The sequence below is a fragment of the Erithacus rubecula genome (genome assembly GCF_903797595.1).
Source record: "Erithacus rubecula genome assembly, chromosome: 21".
Taxonomy (NCBI): Eukaryota; Metazoa; Chordata; class Aves; order Passeriformes; family Muscicapidae; genus Erithacus; species Erithacus rubecula.
Window position 1 is genome coordinate 4,073,430 of NC_136673.1, and position 18,578 is coordinate 4,092,007.

Sequence of the window (18,578 nt, forward strand, 5' to 3'; positions counted from 1 at the left end):
GTGGCTGCAGGCTTTGGGAGCTTGATAGAAGCAACTTAGTGATTAAAAACATCAGTCATTAATAGATAAAGTAGGGATGCACTTTCTAACATCCCAGGCTGGTGTATTCATAAAATAGCTGCTAATTAAGGACACTGTATTCCTGCATTTCAACTATAAAGCATAGTTTGTGATGGCAGTAAGCCCATTGAAATTGGTCATTACCATATTAGCCCGACTCTTCTTTGAGCCATTAACTAATAAAACAGTCATTGGCTGCTTTTAAATGATATTACAATGCTGTTGTGTTTTTCAGCACAGCCTTACACTCCAACAGCATCAGTCAAACTGTGCCAGGCTCAGGGCTGGGACTGTCCCTTCAGCATTTGCTGGTTGTTCCTTTGTTGTGGCCACTGTCACAGGTAACCTGGGCAGAGCTGATGTCCAAAGCACAGCCTGTGGGGCTCCTGGCAGGGAGATGCTCATCTTTGTTAGCCTTTTAGTAGTCAGGGGGCTGTTTCCCAGCTGAGAGCCCTTCCCAGGGTGGGAGCAGCCTGTCTGTCCCTCGTGGGGTAGGACAGAGGGGGGTTCTGCCCAGTAGTGCTGTGCACATCAGGGGAAAGCATTGCTGGATTATTCCCACCTTTTTCTTCACTGGACTGTGCTGGACTTTAGTCTGGGCTCTCTGGTTCTCCATCCACAGCTCCTTGTATCTGTGTTGCAGGATGTCAAAAATGGGAGTGGGAGGCCTGGAAAATATTGAAAAGACACCAATGTAATCTTTGCCTCCTCGTGCTGGTTCATATCTCTGCTCCTGGAAAGTGACTGGTGAGAAAATGAATAAAGCCCTCCACTGGGAAAGGCTTTCTCCTCCTCAAGAAACCTCAAATCCAAAATTGTCTGCAGTGAACACACCAGAACCTGCACACATCTGTGGTGATGTGTGCCAGGCATTCCCCAGAGCTGCAACAATTCCTCTCTTTGCACAAGGGCAGGTTTTCACCTCTTACAGGGCAGATTTCAGCAGCTCTGTCTGGAAGGACCACGGGCTGCAGCTCAACTTTGAGCCCTGCTAGAGCTCCAGGAGAGCATTTCCTGGCTGGATTCCCTCCAGGGGAAGAACCCTTGGGTGCCAAGCCTGTTCTGCTAAAATAACACTGCTCTTGCTATTGAAGTCTCTCTGATGTGGTGCACCAAAGGCTGCAAATGTGCAATGATGGATGGGGTGAGAGGACTAAGTGCTGTCCTAAGCAGTCTGAACAGGGCTAAAAATGGACCCAATGCAGATGGTCAGGGGTCTGCAGCAGAGAGGGAGCTGAAATGCTGAGCCTGGTCTGTGCCTCAGCTGCACAGAGCAGGTGTATCTGCCCCTTGAAAAAGGATTCCAGGGAGCAAGGAGGAGACAGCAGAGGGAAGGACCTGCACATGACCCTGCTCCTAGAAAAATAAAAAGGCAGTTGCCTGTTGGCCAGTGTCCCATTCAGCTGCTCTGAGCTGGCATTAACCTCACCAGCTTGTGGCAAAGCTGCAGCCTGAAACTGATGGGCCTTGCTCCTTGCAGGTGAGGACACTTCATCAGCCACCATGGGAGGCAGAGCTGGCAGGGACAGTGAATCAGTAATTCCCATGGTCCTGCTGCTATTCCTTTCCTCCAGAAGTAAACACTTGAAGGTGATGAAGAACCTCAAGCTCAGGTTTTATTGGTCCTTGTCCTTGCACACCTTGCTGGGGAGGGGCTTTTCCCATCTTGGCAGAAGCTGATGGCTGAGAGCTCTCAGCTCTGGCTCTGCTCCCACCTGTAGCCTGCAGCTCCCATGGCACAGTCAGTGCTTTCCCTGCCTGTCCTGACTCGGGGTAGCTGCTGGGCTGCTCCTGGCCACCAGCTCCACCTGTTTCTGCAAAGAACCCATGTGCCACAGAGTGAGCTGGTGCTAGTGGTTTATGGCAGGAGTGGGTCCAGAACTGACAGCTGCCAGCTTTTAGCAGCCTGGAGAATCCTTGATGATCACCGAGGGTGCCAGCAGCCTGTATGCAAATAGAAACTCTGTTTCTTGTTCCTTCACCCCCGTGGTGACTTTTATTACTTAATTATTGCACACCACATGCTTCAAAACAGCCTAATCTATGGTCGTGTTTTCTAATGATGCTGGATGTGCAATCCAGCAATATCCATCCCAAGGGGACATTCATATCAGAGGAGACATCCTTCTGCAGGCCTCCTGTTCCATAGATCACATGCTGCAGGGCTTTTCAAGCCCTTGCTTGCAAATCAGCTCTGCTGCTCCACACCATTATCTGGAGACACCCAGTGCCAAAGGCAACGCTGACATTTACCCTTTGTCCCCTCTCCTTTCCCCTCCTTCCCTTCCAGTTTGGCATTTCATGCTGATCAGAGCTGGGCAAAATATTTGAAAGGTTAAAAGATGTGGCAAACCAGTGATCAAGTGTGTTATTATCTCTTTAGGTCTCTAGTCTTGTAGTGTGGTGTAAATATTTCTGACACAAGCACGTGGTGAGCATTGCTTGTTTGCTCCTGTCCCTTTGCTCTCCATGGCAGGAGCTTTCCTGGTGTGCAGGAATAGCAGGGGGGAATGCAGGAAAACACTGAGCCTTTGTGTATAGTCTTTGATTATTGATTTTTGTTTTTCTTTTTGGAAGTTGAATGTATTTTCACATCTCTATGGAGGTGACTTTTACCATCTCCAGTGGACCAGCCAGTTGGTGACTGATTAGTCCACAGCTGGCCTGTAAGTAAATGCTTGAAAGGACACATTTGGGTTGATGCTCTTCAGAGATCCTTCCCTGCAGTGTGATTAATCACATTTAAGTCCTGATCCAGCAAAGTATAGACTCATGCCTGGAATGAAGCAGGCATGAACTGCCTCTCTCAGAACACTGGGAATGACTCTGTTATCCACATAAACCCCGGTAGGATGTGAGGATTCATCTGCCTTTTCCTCCTTTGAGACAAACACTGAGACCCTGGGGAAGAGCAGGGGTTATCAGAACACCTTTAAGGTGACTGGAGAGATCTCAGTGAGGCAGCTTTTCCTTTGTAGGTCACAGCCTGACCTCAGCAGAGCTGAGGGGAATTTGGCCCCGATATTGGCGCTGCTTGGCAGTGTGACAGCTCTTACTTGCAGCTGGCCTTTGGGAAAATGTCCTTTTGCCTCAGTGCTACTTAAGGACAGGGATCAATGGCTTGTGTGTTCCCTTTGCTTTTGTCACCCTGGCCAGGGAGGATTTTGCTGCTGCTGTCTGTGGATGCTGCAGGAGAGCAGGGGGAGCATCCTCTGGAAATTGCTTCTTGCACATTAAAACCCATCTCGTTCTGAGTAACTCAGATCTCCTTGTTTTGGCACAAGCACCCTGCCACAAAAAGGAAAGGCAAAGGAGTTCTGATAGGATGTAACAAATTATTTATAATTGTAGGGAGAAAAAAAACCTCATCTGCTTCCTTTTATAGTCAAATAGTTGGAGCCACTTCTAATGCTGACATTTCCTAAATATTTTAAAATTTATCTGTGCACATTTTCAAAACTATTATCCCTGAAACAGTTCCTGTCTCTTTAATAGAATCTCTCTAATTTACTTTCAAGAGTCAGGCTACAGACCTATTTTCAACTGAAATGACAAGCACCTGCTAACTTGGTTATACAATGTGGAATTCTAGTCTGCCAGACATCTCCTGGAAAAGAAGCTGCAGCCTCCTAATAGGCTATTTTACTGTGAAAACAGTGTTAAAAAGTATAATAAAGTATTAACAATATTAAAATAAAACAGTGTAGGCCTTAAATGAGCTACAAACTAGTTAAATCTATTCCATTCAATATGAGCCTTCAGTGCTTTGCAGCTGATACCTCAGAGCTGGGATTTATCTAAAATGAAGGCACCAGGGACATGCAAGAGAAATGGTAATTATAATTTGCAAACATTAGGCTGACACTTTTTTTGTGTATGTGTGTATAAATCCTGACAGCTGTGATTTGTGCCAATGCCAAATAGTGCTCCAGCGTGCAGGGAAGGGCTCACTTTGTGGCAGGCTGTCCTCAGAGCAGCAGCTCATTAAAACTTTGGAGAAGGAGAAGTTGCCGAAAACAGGAAGGCGTCAGAACCATCTGAGAGATTTTTGGTACACGCTCGTTGAAAGGCGTTTGAGAAGAGAGCCTTGGGTCTGACAAACTGGAATTTTAGTACGCCTGCCCGTTCACAGTGGGGCAAAATAATTGGTCATCAGTGACTACTAATTTGGTTTAGTAGCCAGAGGCATTTTTTTTCTTCCCAGAAAATCAATGACAGTGCCGGGGTCTGTTCAACGTGATTCAGCTCAAGACAGGTCCTCATTTAGCTCTTGATGCTTCTTCCACTGGAGACAGCTATTTTGTTAAAATGAAATTAAAATCTATCTATAATACTCAGCTCAGGGAGCCGTGCCCGTCAATGCCATGCTGCTCTTGAGGTTTCAAGGTTGTCAAACTTCTTTTCAAAGGTTTATATATCAGCTGCAAAAAAAAAAAGGTACTTGGCAAAAGTGGATACAAAGGGCTTTGCTCAGGAAGGGGTTTTACACCAGCTTGAAAGGTACAATCAATTTGATTGCTAAGTTCTGTTGCAAAAGGGTAAAAAACTTGACTTGTGAATGTTTTTTTTTATTTTTTTTAAATCCTGTATAATTCAAAAGCACGTAAATATTTTAGTGCAGGCCTCAGCCCGTGGGGTTTGTGTGGCTCTGCAGGCAGGGCAGTGCTTTTCCTGCTGCTGCTCAGGATGGGCTGGCAGCAGAGGATGGCACAGGCTGTGGTTCTTGGGGCTCTCAGCAGGATCCGACCCTGAATGGCTGCTTATGCAACAGATCCATCTCAGAATGGAATTTGTCCCTGCCTGTGACATTAAAATTGTGTTGCTGCACCACTACCTATGCTGAAACTTTAACCCTTCCTTGAAAGGTTAATGAGGTTTTGGGGGGGGTTATTCCTTGTTGCTGTCCTTCCACCTAAGATGGGCTTTTGCTGCACAGTCAGGATCTGTCTTTGGGGTCTTCAGTCCCCAGGGGAGACTACTGGGGCACCACTTTTATATTCTTGACTTGTGTCTTCATGCTGGGAAGGATTTGTCCTGTGATAGAAGTGTCCCTACAGAACCTCCCCGTGGCTCTTGGTCAGGCCAGCAGAACCAGTTCCCACCAGCTCAGGTTGGTTTCCTATAGAACCATTAAGGTTGGAAAGACCTTTAAGACTGAGTCCAGCCTGTTTATTTTTGGGGAACAGTTTAGTCTGCAGCACCTCTGAAGCGTGGGGCTCCTTGGGGCAGCTATCACTGGTATCAACTCCAGCAAATAAAGCACAAACCAAGCTCTGTGATTCTGTTTGGGGCCATGGGGTACCCCCAGTGTTGACATTAGTGCTCAGGTCTCTCTGCCCTGAAAGGGGGCAGAGAGCACAGGAAAATTCAGGTTATGGCTCCCTGGTTACTGATGGGCTGCAGGTAGCAATCTATCTGCCATTAATTTGTGTGTGCAGCCCAGCAGGAAGCTGGGCTATGATTACAGCTCTGGCCCTTGTGTGAGAGCCTGCACCAGCCCCGGCATCCCCCTGCAAACTGCCGGGCTCTGCCTCGCCTTAATTGTTCCCCTTTGGCCCCTGGACCTGTCTCTTCTAACAAGGAGGGCTGAGGTAATTGAAGCACTTAACACAGTCCCCAGCACTGCCTCCTGCAGCTAATTAGGAAACAGGACCGCTGGGCTCTTCATTATTTCTTTTAATTGTTTGTGGGTTTTGCATAAGGGTGAATGGCAGAAGAGGGATGTGCAGTTAGTGGTGAATCCTTGACTTTGAAATTTGTATAAAAGGTCACTTACAATTTGTTAAGGCTTTCACAAGGGTGAATTCAATTAGTGGCTCGCAGTCCCTGCACACACTCTGGGGTGTGTGGGTGTGTTTGTGAGGAGATGGGGATGTGGCAAGATGAGCTGGGTGTGAATCCAAAAGCTCCTCATTTTCCTAAGCAGCTTGTGGAATATACAGTAAAGTTATAGGCCCCTTACAGCTTTATGCTTCTCTAAATAGGTCCTGGCAATAAACCCATGGAGAGGCCCAAAAGATCATTTTTAAATGATCTCCACTTGTCCTCACTTTCCATTAACTATTGAAGAAAATAACAAGAGAAAAAATGGTAGAAAACACACAGGGACCAATTTTTTTGCAGTCTTTGGGCTGGCAAAGCTCTCAGTTGCCATCGTGGGTCTTCCACCCGTGTGGCAGCTGTGGGATCTGTGCCTCCAAAGCACTGATTACTCTGAATTTCTGAAGCTTCTTTACAATCCTTGCAATTTGGGTGAGGAAATAACAATATAAATTATTTCACTGCGGGCAGCCAATAAGGCAGTGTCTTCTTCTAAGTGTCAGAGGATCTGTTATTTTGCTCAGAGGGCTCATACGTATAGAACAGTAAAAAGAATAAAAACCATTGTAAACATGCACTTTAAAAGATTTATCAGATGCTCACAGCTGTACTTAGGAGTACACATGGTTACAAGAGCACCAATTTGCTTTACTATTCCCTCCCAGGCCGAGTGAGATGTTTGCTTGCACTGGTCCTAAAAGCACATATGGAAACGTGTGTCTTGCAGTGAAGACACCAAGCCAGCTCTTAGCCATTAAATAACTGGCTTGACAAGCTGGAATTTGTGTGCTAGCATTGATTTTAGGGTTGGAGATGCCCTTTGGCTGACTTAATTGAAGGTTGTTTAGGTTTGTCTTCAACACATTTGTCTGCTGTTATCTGTTGTTATCCTTTGAGAAACTCAGGGGGGATGTGATTGTGGGACAGAGCTGTTCTGCCTGGAGCTCCAGATCTATGGCTGAGAGTGAACAGTGCTCAGTCTGCAGCCATCAACAAATGCAAAACATCCCAAACAAGTGAAAAACCAAGAAAAAAACCCTCCAATGCTGAGCAAAAGAAATCAAAGCACAAGGTCTTCCCCTTGACCTCCATCCCATGCTTAAATCTCTCTGTCTGGGTGGGAACATGACTTTGTTTGAAAGGAAAAGATGTTGATGAGGGCTGAAAACCTTTGTTTTCACAGAAGGGATTCTGTGATTATTCCCCCCTGACCCAGGCTTACATTCCACAGGCTGAAAAAGCAAAAGCTGGCAAAGAAAAAGGTCCACTTGTGGCTAGAAGTAGCTCTGGATGGTAAAATTTTGGAAGAAATTTTTCAACTGGCTGTAATTAATGGAAATAAACCCACAGACAAAAGCCAGTCTGTGTGAGAGTAAATGACTTTCCTATTCAGTGTAAATCAATTGGTAATAAGGGATCTAAATCTTTTCTTCAGATCTCTTTTTTCCCAGCTCTGTGGCTGATGTGCAGGACCTGAACCTTATGTCAAACCATGACTTGGCTGATTATTTTCTCTTAAACTGAAGCAGTCAGAAACTCTTAGAGCAAGCAAATAACCTCTCTGGAAGCATCTTCAGGTGCACTCAGGATTTTTGGGAGGGTGTAACAGGTCCTTCTGCCCAGGCAGCTGCTGGGGCACAGCACAGGCTCTGTGTAGCAATGCAACCACATGCCCAGCCTGGAATGTTTCCAGGAGAAGAAAACTACTCTTGAAATAGAAATTCTTACCTTAGCAGTGTGAGAATGGTGGCAGAGGCACAAAGTGCCTATCACTGAGGAATTAGATAGGATATGTAATTATCCGAGCTGATGGGAGTCCTGGATTTTTTAACTTGGTTGGGTTTCTCTGTCACCATGAGCCTGACAGTGATTCTAGTCACTGTGTTATATTTTTACAATCTGTTTTTTTTCAGTCCTCAGTGGTTTTTGTCTTCTTTTTCTGTAAAACTTTTTTTTTTTGCCCTAATCTATAGGATTTTGGTGGCTTTACACTCTTTGGCTTCCAGTGATCATGGATCAGATGCAGACTTGCCATAATGTTCAATTTTGTTGCTTGTCCAGCTTTTCCTGGTGGGTTCTTATCAGTTATACCCTCTGCTCTTCAATATGATTTCTTTGACATCTTTCCAGCTGGTTACATCTAGATTAGCTTTCTTTCCACAGCCATATATTAACGACCTGAAATGTTCTTTAAGTATCTCAAAAATAAACCTATCAGTGGAAATATTTCAGCACCTCTTGGGCAGCTTTCTAAACTTTGTTCTGGCTGTGTCCAGTTTGGGTGGAAAGGCCACTTGCTAAGCAGAGCATGAGCATAGAAATCTCCCTTCTCAGGGAAGGTCAAAGATTGGGATGATTGCAAATGATTCCAATTAAAGAGGAGGTACTGGGTAACTGATGCCCTTGGCCAAGTGTAACAGTTTGAAGAAGAGAGATTGCACTGACCAAAGGCTTTAGAGAGGTGAGTTTGCTGCAGGAACACAGTGAAAACAGCTGCCAAAGGATTAGGAGCAGTTTTAGAGAATGGGAGGTGGAATGAAGGCAGGAGATGAAGACAGAAGGAAAATGGCCTGTAAAATTCAGGCAAGGGACAGTTGAAGCGAAGGCAGACAGTGGGAGGAACCCAGCAGGAGCCCTGGGGATGACAGAGTGCCAGGGAAATCCTGCCAGCACACCCAAGGTCAGCCCAACCTCCAGGCCAACTGCCAAGTGCATGGCAGCCCGTGGGAGGCAGGTTATGGCCATGCAGGGTTTGGAGCAGGTACAGGATGGCAGAGGATGGCACGTCTGTCTGTGCACTCCTCGTGCCCAGGAATAGGTGCTGGGCTGTAGCAGGCACATTTGGGATGCTCACCAAGAGGTGACTGGAAGGTTTTCTCTCCAAGCAGCCCTGGCAGTGCTGGGCAGTGTGTCCATGCTGAGGGTGCACTCCTGAACTGGTGCTCAGGGTACCAACTGTGTGCTGGAGTGTTCTGGCTGCAAACTCCTTGTGTGACCTTGCACAGATCAATAGCATCTAAAATCCAGCTGTAGACAGCATCCATATCTTTGTGTTTACTTCTCCTTCCAAAAATGATGCTTTAATGGCTGATTTCAGTGCACAGTGAAGCTCAGACTGAAAAGGTGCTCAGGAGGATAAATGCAGGTCTGGACACCTATTAAGGTTTGCAAATGCACCTTGAATAGCAGGCTGGAGTGACACCAGGTCCTGGAGGTGCCTTTAGGTCTCCAGTATCATCAAACCCCAACTCACTCAGTGCCCTCCAGCCTCCTCCTTGTAAAACAAGGTCATTATTGCAGAGTATGGGGGCTGGATACACCTGTGGGGTTATTTTGAATGAAAAGACCTGGGAGGACAGCAACCCTCAGCAGCTCTGTAGTGTGTCATGCACAGAGCACATGGATGGACTGTCAAAGATGGGAATTTTCCTTGGAAGATGAGCCTGTGGAGCTGTGTGTGGTGGGGAGGAGGGCTGGGAGAGGTGAAGCTGAGCCTGTGTGCTGCACTCAGTGCATGTCCCCTCCTGCAAGGTGTGGATGCACAAGGCAGCTCCTGTGGAGCTCAGAGCTGGGGGAGCCTGGCTGGAGGATGCCCCACCAGGGAGGCTGGGACCCAGCACATCCTCGTTACTGCTGACCTTGGCACCAGCACTGCCTGCTGATGGATCAGCTCTGGAGCTGGACAAGCCCCTGGGGAACCACTGCATTATCTGTTATGTCCCATCAGTGCCTCCCCTGACCCCTCCCAGCTCTGAATGCCACAGGCATCGGGGAAGGAATAAATCTCTGTCTGCTACTGAGAGAGAGAAGGGAGCGGGAGCAGGAAAAAGGAGAGATGAAAAATGTCCTTTTTATGACTCTCACAACAAAGCTGGCCACATGATTCCTAGCAAACATTACTCTGGGAAAAGGGAGGGAGAGAATGGGGAGGGAATCAGCAAAAAGAAGCGCTACTTCTCTCCCCTGGAAGGTGCCCAGGGGGAATTACAGAGGGCTATGGGTGACCTTTGAAGGTAAATATCCCAGGAAAAGAAAGGAAAGAGGCCTCAAAGCTTCAGAAAGCTTGCTGCAGTGTCTGAGAATGCCTGGTGAGATGCTGCACACACCGTGAGCAGAAAGCAGAGGCACAAGGGATCTGAGGTGGAGCAGCAGCAGGGCCAGGCAGTGATTAACAAGGCACTAATAGCAACCAGAGCTTTTCTGCTTGTTTCTATTTGGGATGATCCAAGAGAGCTCCAGCCTGTGAGCCTGGGGAGAACTCCTGGGGAGACAGAAGCCTTTAGCAGCACGGCCCAGGGCCTGAGGAGGGGCTGGAGATGAGTTGCCAGGGCTCAAGAAGCCCCTTGCCCATTACCCACCAACCCCAGCCATGTTCCTGTGCCAGCTGCTGAGATTTTGGGTTCTCAGGAAAGCAGCCCAGCCCTGAGCTGTGGGGTGGCACCACTGCAATTCCCACTGTGCAGAGAGCTGCATCAGGGCTGTGGGTGCAGGGTCTGCGCTGGGGTTCTGGGCTGTCCCAGAGCACCCCAGCATCAGGCAGGGTGTCTCCAGCTGCTCCCAGTGCCATGGGACAGCACCTTTGCTCTCTGGCCTCCTCAGCCACACTCTGTGCTGGGGGATGACAGGCTGGTGCTGTTCTTGCTGAAAAATCTCACTGCACCCCAGATGTTGATCAGATCTGTTATTTCTTAGAGACACAAAGTGCTTGGAGTTGTGAAAAAAAACATTTGTCACTGCTTTCTTCTGAACCCTCACAAACATGTGCCTTACTTGGGAGCACCTTGCCAGGTAACTGTGAGATCACAGTCAGACAGGGCTTAGAGTCCAAACCCAACTGAAATCCATTGACAATCAGGTCATTTTTAGGAAGATGTGTCTTGCTGAACCTGGTGAGCTGTGACCAGGGACCAGCTTGTCCTGGGGATGCTCACCAAAGCTGGTCTCTTTAATTGTCACTCATGGAAAAGTGTGTTAACCTCCTACTTTTACAGAAACAGCTGTAACAACTGCTTGATAATCCCAGTAATTTGCTTTTATCTATAATGTGCTTTTAAAGTGAAGGGATAAATACAATCAGTCTGTATAAAAGGTAGCTAATAAGGAGCAGGCAAGTGGTACAATAATAACTTTCAATTACAAGCCCTTTCTCACTACTTCTGCTGTTGTGGGGTCTGCAGATTTTCCTTAAAACTTTTGAAGCATGCCTGAGCTTCTTCCAGGCAGCCATTTAACCTCCGTTTATGAAGAAATAAAGCAAAATTGATGTTGATTTTGCCCTGCATTGGGGGATACTTTTGCAACATAAAAGCCCTTTTGCCTGCAATTTGCAGAGCAGCCCTGTCACATCGGTGAGGGCTGATACTGATAAAGATAAAGCTTTATAGCTGGGGCATTTGCAGCTAACAGCAAGCTAATGCTACATTTTCATTTTGATGCAATTAATGTTAATGTCTGCTACGAAAATTGTCATTAAATACCATTTTAAAATCCATTCAATTTGCATATGCAAAGCCCATTTACTATCATGTAAAATACACGGTGCAGTCCATCATGTCTTTTCTCTAGAATTTGTAGCTGTTATTTTTCTGGTAGTGATTATTATCTGGCTCTTAAAATAAAACCTAATGTCTGGTCCAGACCTGCACAGAACAAGAAACCCCCCTGGGCTCCAGCAATAGCAGGACTTCCAGAGGCTTTGAGCACTGGTTTGTGCTGGAGTTACACTGGCAGGGAGAAGCTTTTTTGCCTCTATCCTGCTCTGCTCCCAATTTCTGTCTAGAGCAGTGCAATGAATTAAATGGGAGAGAGCAGAATAAAGAACTTGAACTGATCTTTAACTCCATCAGAGTATTTCAACCAGTGCAGACAGGTAGAAATGCTCTTGCTCTGATTTTCTGACCCTGGGATGCCAATTTTCTGGCTGACAGCTCTTCACATTCCTTTAGATTAAAGGGTTGGCATTGAAGATATTTTTAAGAGGCTTCAAGCCCTTAGTACCACAGGTGAAACAAGGCTGTGTTGTGGCATGTATGTTAGATTGAGGTAGTTGATTATCTGGCAGAAGTGTCATCAGACTCAGCACACCCAACTTCTGTTTTGGGGACTGTGGTAGCTGAGATTGGGGAGAGATGTAGGTGTGAGGGTAGGAAGGGATAATTTCATTCCCCCTTACCGTGATGGCCTGCCAAAAGTCATGTCTGGAAGGATCTGGCCACCTTGTCTGAGAATATCCTTGTCTTTGCAGCGGGTGTCCTTGTAGTTGTAGTACAGAGCAAACTCTCTGGCTTTGGTGCAGCCTTCATCCACAGCCCCACGGCCCATGGTCACAAAATCTCTGGGCATCACCCTTTTGTGAGGCTTGGCCTTCACTGAATCCCAGTGGCCTATGGCTGGAGAGGGAAGGGAATAGAGAAAAAACATGAGGAATCTCAGTTTGGGAAAGCAGGTTGATGTGTGGGGTTCCTTCATACCCCACTGCATCCCATATCCTGTTTCAACTGGATATCTTCTCACTCTCCACCCTGGTTTGCTCAAGATATCTGATTTTACAGGGAAATTGTCCCTGAAAGCACAAAGCAAAGTTCTGACAGTGCATCACCCTTTGCAGGTGCACCCTCCCTGCTTGGGTTCTCAAGGAGCCTCTGAAAGTTTCCAATGTGACAGAGAAATATCACTGTCACCAAACAATTGGAGTGATATTAATGAAAGTGGGTAAATGTTGGAGTTCTGCACTTCCAGCTTGATAAGGAGTATTGAAGGAGAGGAGATTTCCTGCTAGCATTAGGACTTTGTGGCAGGTCTGTGTTTTGGGGGCAGTGTCCTACCTTCAGCAACTCCTCCATCTCTCTTGTGTGTGTACATCCCATAGGTAAAATCAAGGCCAGGCAGGGAGTAGCAGTTTCTCATGGGCTTCCCCAGTTCTGGCTGCAGAAAAGGGAAAAGAGAAGCATATAGAGCATTAATAGATAAGCATAAAGCCCTTTTCTAATAAGATAAAGCCCCTGAAAACAGAAGTTTGTGACAGAACATGGCCACAAGTACCAGGAGTGTCCATTTGGCAAGGGCTTGAACCCCACAGTGCAGAAAGGAGCTGAAGCCTAAAGAATGCTGAATTTCACACAAGTTTGGGTTTGAGTTATAAAGAGACCTAGCCTTGCTGGAAATAGGGATCCTGACTCAATAGAGATGGACTTGAAATCCTTTTGTTTGGTTAATCTCTCCTTTGGTGGGGATGCCCAGCTGTGGTGGCTGCTGGGGAAGCAGCAGCTGGTCTTAACTTTACATTGAGTTATTTCATTTCCAAGTTGTGCATCCTCCCAGAAAACTGACGTACATTTCCCCAGGCACAATCACATGGCTGCTCCTGCCTGGGAATAATCAAGACACAAGGCATGCTGCAGGAGGAGGATAAGGGGGGATGAAAAAAGGAGAGAACTTCAGCTCAATAACAACATTTCTATTTAGTTTCCAAATGAACTCTTCCCCAGCTCATGTGTGTCCCAGCCTGGTGGTGTCTGTGGGATTAAGTGACCTCCCCTCACCCTTCTGTCTCCATCCTCCCATCTCCATGGTGAAATCACTGCAGGATGTGTCTTGAAGCCTCATTGCTGCTTGAAAGGGAGGTGGTGAGGAGGGAAGGGGAGAGAGCCTGGCACAGGCAAAGCTGGAGCAGAGTCCCCAGGAGCCCTGAGGGCAGGATGTGGCTGCTTTGGGACAGGTTATTTTCCATGGGAAGGGTGTTAGGTGTAGTGATGCTGAACAAGTCTGGGCCATGGTCTGTATTGGATGCACCAGCCAAACTATATTTAACTGTTTTTCTCCATATTTTACTACCTAGTTGGGTTTTTTTGCATATTTTACTGGTTTTTCACATGCCTGTTTTTCTATATATTTCTTAGTTTAAACCTATGTTTATAACAAGTACACAGAATAAATAATTTTTAAGTATTTTTCTACAACTTATTTAAACCCTTCAAAACATAAGTTATACTAAATCAAGGAAAAAAAATCCTAAAAAACCAAAATACTAAAATTAAAAAACCCAAAATACAAACAAACAACAAAATTCTAACCAGCAACTAATCATTGTACCTAAAAAACTCGTACAAAAACACGTAAACAACATAAAAACACCAATAAAAAATGCATAATAAACAGTAATCTTAAAATGTATAATTAAAACTAAAAATAAACAATAAAAGAACTTCTTTCTGCAGAGATACAGTAAAAAGAAAACTGCAGATGAACCACCAGGCTGAGGCTGTGCAGGTTGAAAAGGGACCCAGCTCACCGGATCTGCTTGTGTAGGAGCATCATCCACACCAAAATTTCCCTTTTGCTCCCAGTCAGCACCATGCAAACCCTGGCCAGGACCTCAGAGCAGTTCCCCTTTATTTTCTTCTGCATCACCCTCAACTCAGGCAAAACTTTCTCTGAGCCCATTTTGCCTGGAGAGTGAGGGTTAATAATCCCTGTCCAGAACAGGCACCTTTCCAGAGGGCTCTAAAATGTGCTTGTAATTCTCAAACTTTTACACTTGTGACACTCTAAAATATGTGTGGCATTTCAGGAGCACGAGTTGACCAGAAAATGAGTTTTAGGAACCTGCTCTGTGCAAAAATACAGATGCTTTGTTGCAAACAGCCCTTTCTAAAATCTAAAATCCACTGACCCAGTGATGTGATGCAGCCACAGCTGCATTTCCCCACCTGCCTCCTGTGAGCCTGCAGCACAGGGAGGGACTGTCCCCTGTCCAGCACTGAGCACCAGGGGACTGAGTGGGGTTTTAATGGGGTTTTAGTGGGGTTTTAGAGGGGTTTTAATGGGGTTTTAGTGCCACCATGGCTGTGGTGCCATGGGCAGTGACAAACCATGAGTTCATTCTGGTGGGAGCTTGTGGAAAGCTCTGCCAGTGATGATAAAGGAGCTTTCATTACTGAACTGGTCCTGTATTTACAGCTGGTTTTAGACTGGTTGTCACTGGTGTACAAGGGAAATGGTGTGAGTTTCCTCAGGTGCATGAGAAAAGGTGTTTGCCTGGGTTCTGACAACAAATCAGGGAAGTGAGGTCAGAAATCTGCTATGGAGGCAAAGGTGTGTCAGATGGCACAAAAATCACTGAGAAACTGCAGGGAAGGAGAGAGGTTTGTAACCTGTGGCAAAGCTGCTTCCACACCCTCGAGTGCAGAACTCTGTAGAATGGAAGAAATTATGGGATTTAAAGAGTCCCTTCTGCAGAGCAGCTGAAGTTGACACAGTTGGGTGTTTACTCCATCACAAAGTGAGTGCATGCTGTTTGCTTTTATGATCAGGTGGAATTTTACAGTCACTTTGCACTGAATAAATAAAGCTGAAGGTGCTGGATAATTAATTAAAAAAAAAAAAAACTGGTCCAATGTGTTGAACATGGAGAGAATCTGTGCCTGAAGAAAAATCAACGAACTCAGAGGACTCTGGTTGCCTGCCAACATCTTTTACCTACGAAAGCAAAGAAGGAGAAGGATGCAGCAGGAATGAATCTTCCTTAGTGTAATCCACAATTACAGCCTTTCTCGTTCATAAATTAGCAAAATGCTGCTTCCAGCTCATGGATTGGTTTCATTTGTTTGTCCTGGGGCATTATAGGTGTGCTCTGTCATAAAGCAGTGGGGAAACTGAGACAAAGTTGATGCAGAAGGTCTTTTTTTTCCCTTTCTCCCCCAGTTCCAGCACCATTCCCTGTGTTCAGGTTTAGCCTGTCACAAAGCTGCTTGGCTGGAATACAGATCTGTCTGACAGCTGTGCCCATCAGCAGACAACTTCATTAAACCTCATTAAGATGTCATTTCTCTGCCTTATTTCCCACCTCTTGGCTCTAATTAAAACCGTCTCTCTCTGCATCCCAGGCGGTCCTAATTTTCTCTGGGTACCTTCTGCAAGTTTTCTCCCTTTACGACCTCAGTGAGAAAAATCCAGCATCCTAAATGCTGTTTATCCAGCCAGTTTGGAAAAGACAGCTCTAGACCTTCTCCTGAAGCATTCCCAGAGCACCCAGCAGAGATCAACACCTCTCAGGGTGTAAGAGGTGTGTGCTGAGGCTTTGTTTGCTCACTCAAACTGTCTTTTAGGGCTTGGCTGATGCATCCTTTCCCCTTGGACATGATCATTTCCCTGGTTGAGCCAGGTGTGTCTGGGCTGAGTTTGGAGGGTCCATGCTCCCACTGGTCATGGTGCAGTGCTGGGGGTGTTTGATCACTGGGGATACCTTGCTTGGCTGAAAAGTGGAATGTACTGAGTTATCCCCAGGGAGTTTCTGATCTGTGCAGCCCTGGGCTTGAGCCCTGGATTTGTAATTGAGTGTTTTAAAATGTTTGTTGTGAAGGAAGAGGAAGGCTCTGAAAGGGGTCTGTTTCTAGAGGTGCAGGTGTTGCAAAGGCTTGAGGAGATGCAGAATTTTTAAGGATTCCAGGTTTTGTTGCAAGACTTGTGTTCCATTCCCCGGTGTTCATGGCCCAGCAACACACATTGCACCAATTTTCTAAAGATGTCTGAGAGAGGTGAGAGATGTATCCACACAGAGAGGCACAGAAAGAGACTGAGATGTGGATTTTTACTCCCTGCCTCTGCAGCCTTTCCCTGGGAGGGGATGCTGGGCAAACCCACAAATCCTCTGTGCTGCAGCTCAGCCTGGGCTGCCCCATCCCCTCCTGTCTGGCTCTGCCCTGTGGACACCTGCAAACTCTGTGCTGGTGCATTTTTAGCCTGCCAGGCCCTGCCTCCTTCCTACCTTCTGTTCCCCTTTTCATGACACCCCCTTGTACAGTAAAGCCTCCCGTCACGCTGCCATTACTATTATTATTGCAGATTTACTGCACTTGCAGAGTGAAGTGATTGCAGTGACAAGGCCCAGCATTTTTCCCTCCTTCCCCCCACGACAGCTTGAAATCAAGCCCTTCATTTGCATTTACATGATCTTGCTGTGCAGCTTATGAGATCGGGAGATTTATTTGCTACTTAGCTTGATGTTTGATTACACTCTAAGAAGGCAGTGAGCTACAAAGTGCAGGGATACATCAGAACTGAGCTACTGAAAGCCTCTGGGGGACAGTAACTCAACATCAGGTTTAGGTAGATGAGAAAGGGAATGTTCAGTGTTTTGAGAAAGGCAAATTTGATGAGATTTTTTTTTTTTTTAAAGGTGGAAGGAAAAACTTACTTTCTTACAAAAAAAAAAAAAGAAAAAAAGAAAAAAGAAAGAAAACAAGAATGCTGTTATAAAAACACACCTGAAAAATCTGGGTTTGTTAGTGCAGAAGAAATCCTAGCAGGGGCTGGTGGCTGCTGGGCTGCCTGGTGCCAGCTGCTTGTAACTTCCACTCCCAAGAAGATTATTAATAATAAGTTGGCAGTTGTCTTCAAAGCTTTTCATAAGCATTAAAGGTCAAAGCCAAAGGAAGTTTTGCTTGATGGACCACCATAAGATCTGTCCTTGATTTATTAAGCTTCAAAGAATGCCACTGAGCATTACTACTCTGTAATAAAGGGGAAACTGAGGCAGGGAATCAGTGTGCCTACGCAGGACAGCAAAGGGAATGGAGTTTGGAGAGAAGAGAGTGAGACCAAGTCATCCTAGTTTTCTATAGCAGTGTAAGAATCTTTCTCTTTCCAGAGAAAAGGGTGCTGGTTGGGCAAACTGCTGCCCTTGGAGTCAGAAATGTCAAAGCTCAAGGATCTTGCTGTGAGTTCAACTCCTTCCATTGCAGATACTCCAGACAGGTCAGCCACACTGCTAACCCAGAGCACATCTGCAAGTGCAATCTCCACTAACCCGTGCTGCTGACTGACCTGCCCTGGGAGCTGCAGCCTGATTAGACACCAACCTTTGAATGTCAGGTGTGGATTTGAACGATTTTCCCCCCTGGAAGCCGCGTTGTGAGCAGGGCTGGCAGCAGAGGCGTCCCCCTGCTGGGTTTGAGAGGGCAGTGGGAGAAGGCAGACAGCACTTCCAGCCCAGCCTCTCCCTGCACAACCCCTGGAACCATTTTCTTGTTCCCAACAGGGCAGAACACCAACAAGCAAGGGCCACACACAGAACCCCCAGTCCAGGGAATCACCCACTGCCTGATACAGTCACTGTACATTCCAACTGTTTGCACTTAGTCTTGAAAATTACCATGAGTTACACTATTACAATTAATCATTAAAGACTTAAGAAAGAGTATACCCCATTACATAAAAGACTCCAGCGATGATCTTTATCCAACTTGTAAAATGGGGAGACTTGATGGGACTGAATAATTTTCCTCTCATCTGCACAAAATCATGAATGCAAGTCAGACTTTGAACCTGAAGTGAACACTGCGAGACCAGCTTATAATTACCAAAACTGAAAAAAAGAACAGCGTTTTCTAATGAATGACAAGCCACTAGGTGGAAATCTAATTTGGTCTAATTAAGCAGCCTTTGTGAGGATTTGTCTTTAGATGAAAAGAGGGAGCCAAAGAGATCTAAATGCAAATGAACTCTATCATTTTGGTTTTAAAGGGCCAGGCAGATATGAAAGTATTTGCGTACACAATACTTGCATTTGTCTTCATGGTGTATTTACCTTCTAGTTCTCTATTTTAAAATCCTGTTTGCCCCAAAATTCTGAGACTCTGAATCCTAGTCAGTTATCATAAATCATAATTATCTTTATGGACTTAGTAGATAATGTGCTG

The 18,578-nt window shown here is 46.0% G+C and overlaps 2 protein-coding genes across 2 annotated transcripts in view; both read right to left on the bottom strand.

The window, feature by feature from the left end:
• Nucleotides 1-18,578, bottom strand: part of PRRT1B (proline rich transmembrane protein 1B) — a 424,933-nt gene that overhangs the window by 56,645 nt on the left and 349,710 nt on the right. The window lies entirely within an intron of this gene.
• CFAP77 (cilia and flagella associated protein 77) overlaps nt 1-18,578 on the bottom strand; it is a 57,538-nt gene that overhangs the window by 11,862 nt on the left and 27,098 nt on the right. The window contains exons 2-4 of the mRNA XM_079324429.1: nt 12,705-12,804; nt 12,053-12,269; nt 623-728 (exon numbers count right to left, since the gene is read on the bottom strand). Of these exons, the coding sequence (XP_079180555.1) occupies nt 623-728; nt 12,053-12,269; nt 12,705-12,804 (423 nt within the window). The remainder of the gene's footprint in view (nt 1-622; nt 729-12,052; nt 12,270-12,704; nt 12,805-18,578) is intronic.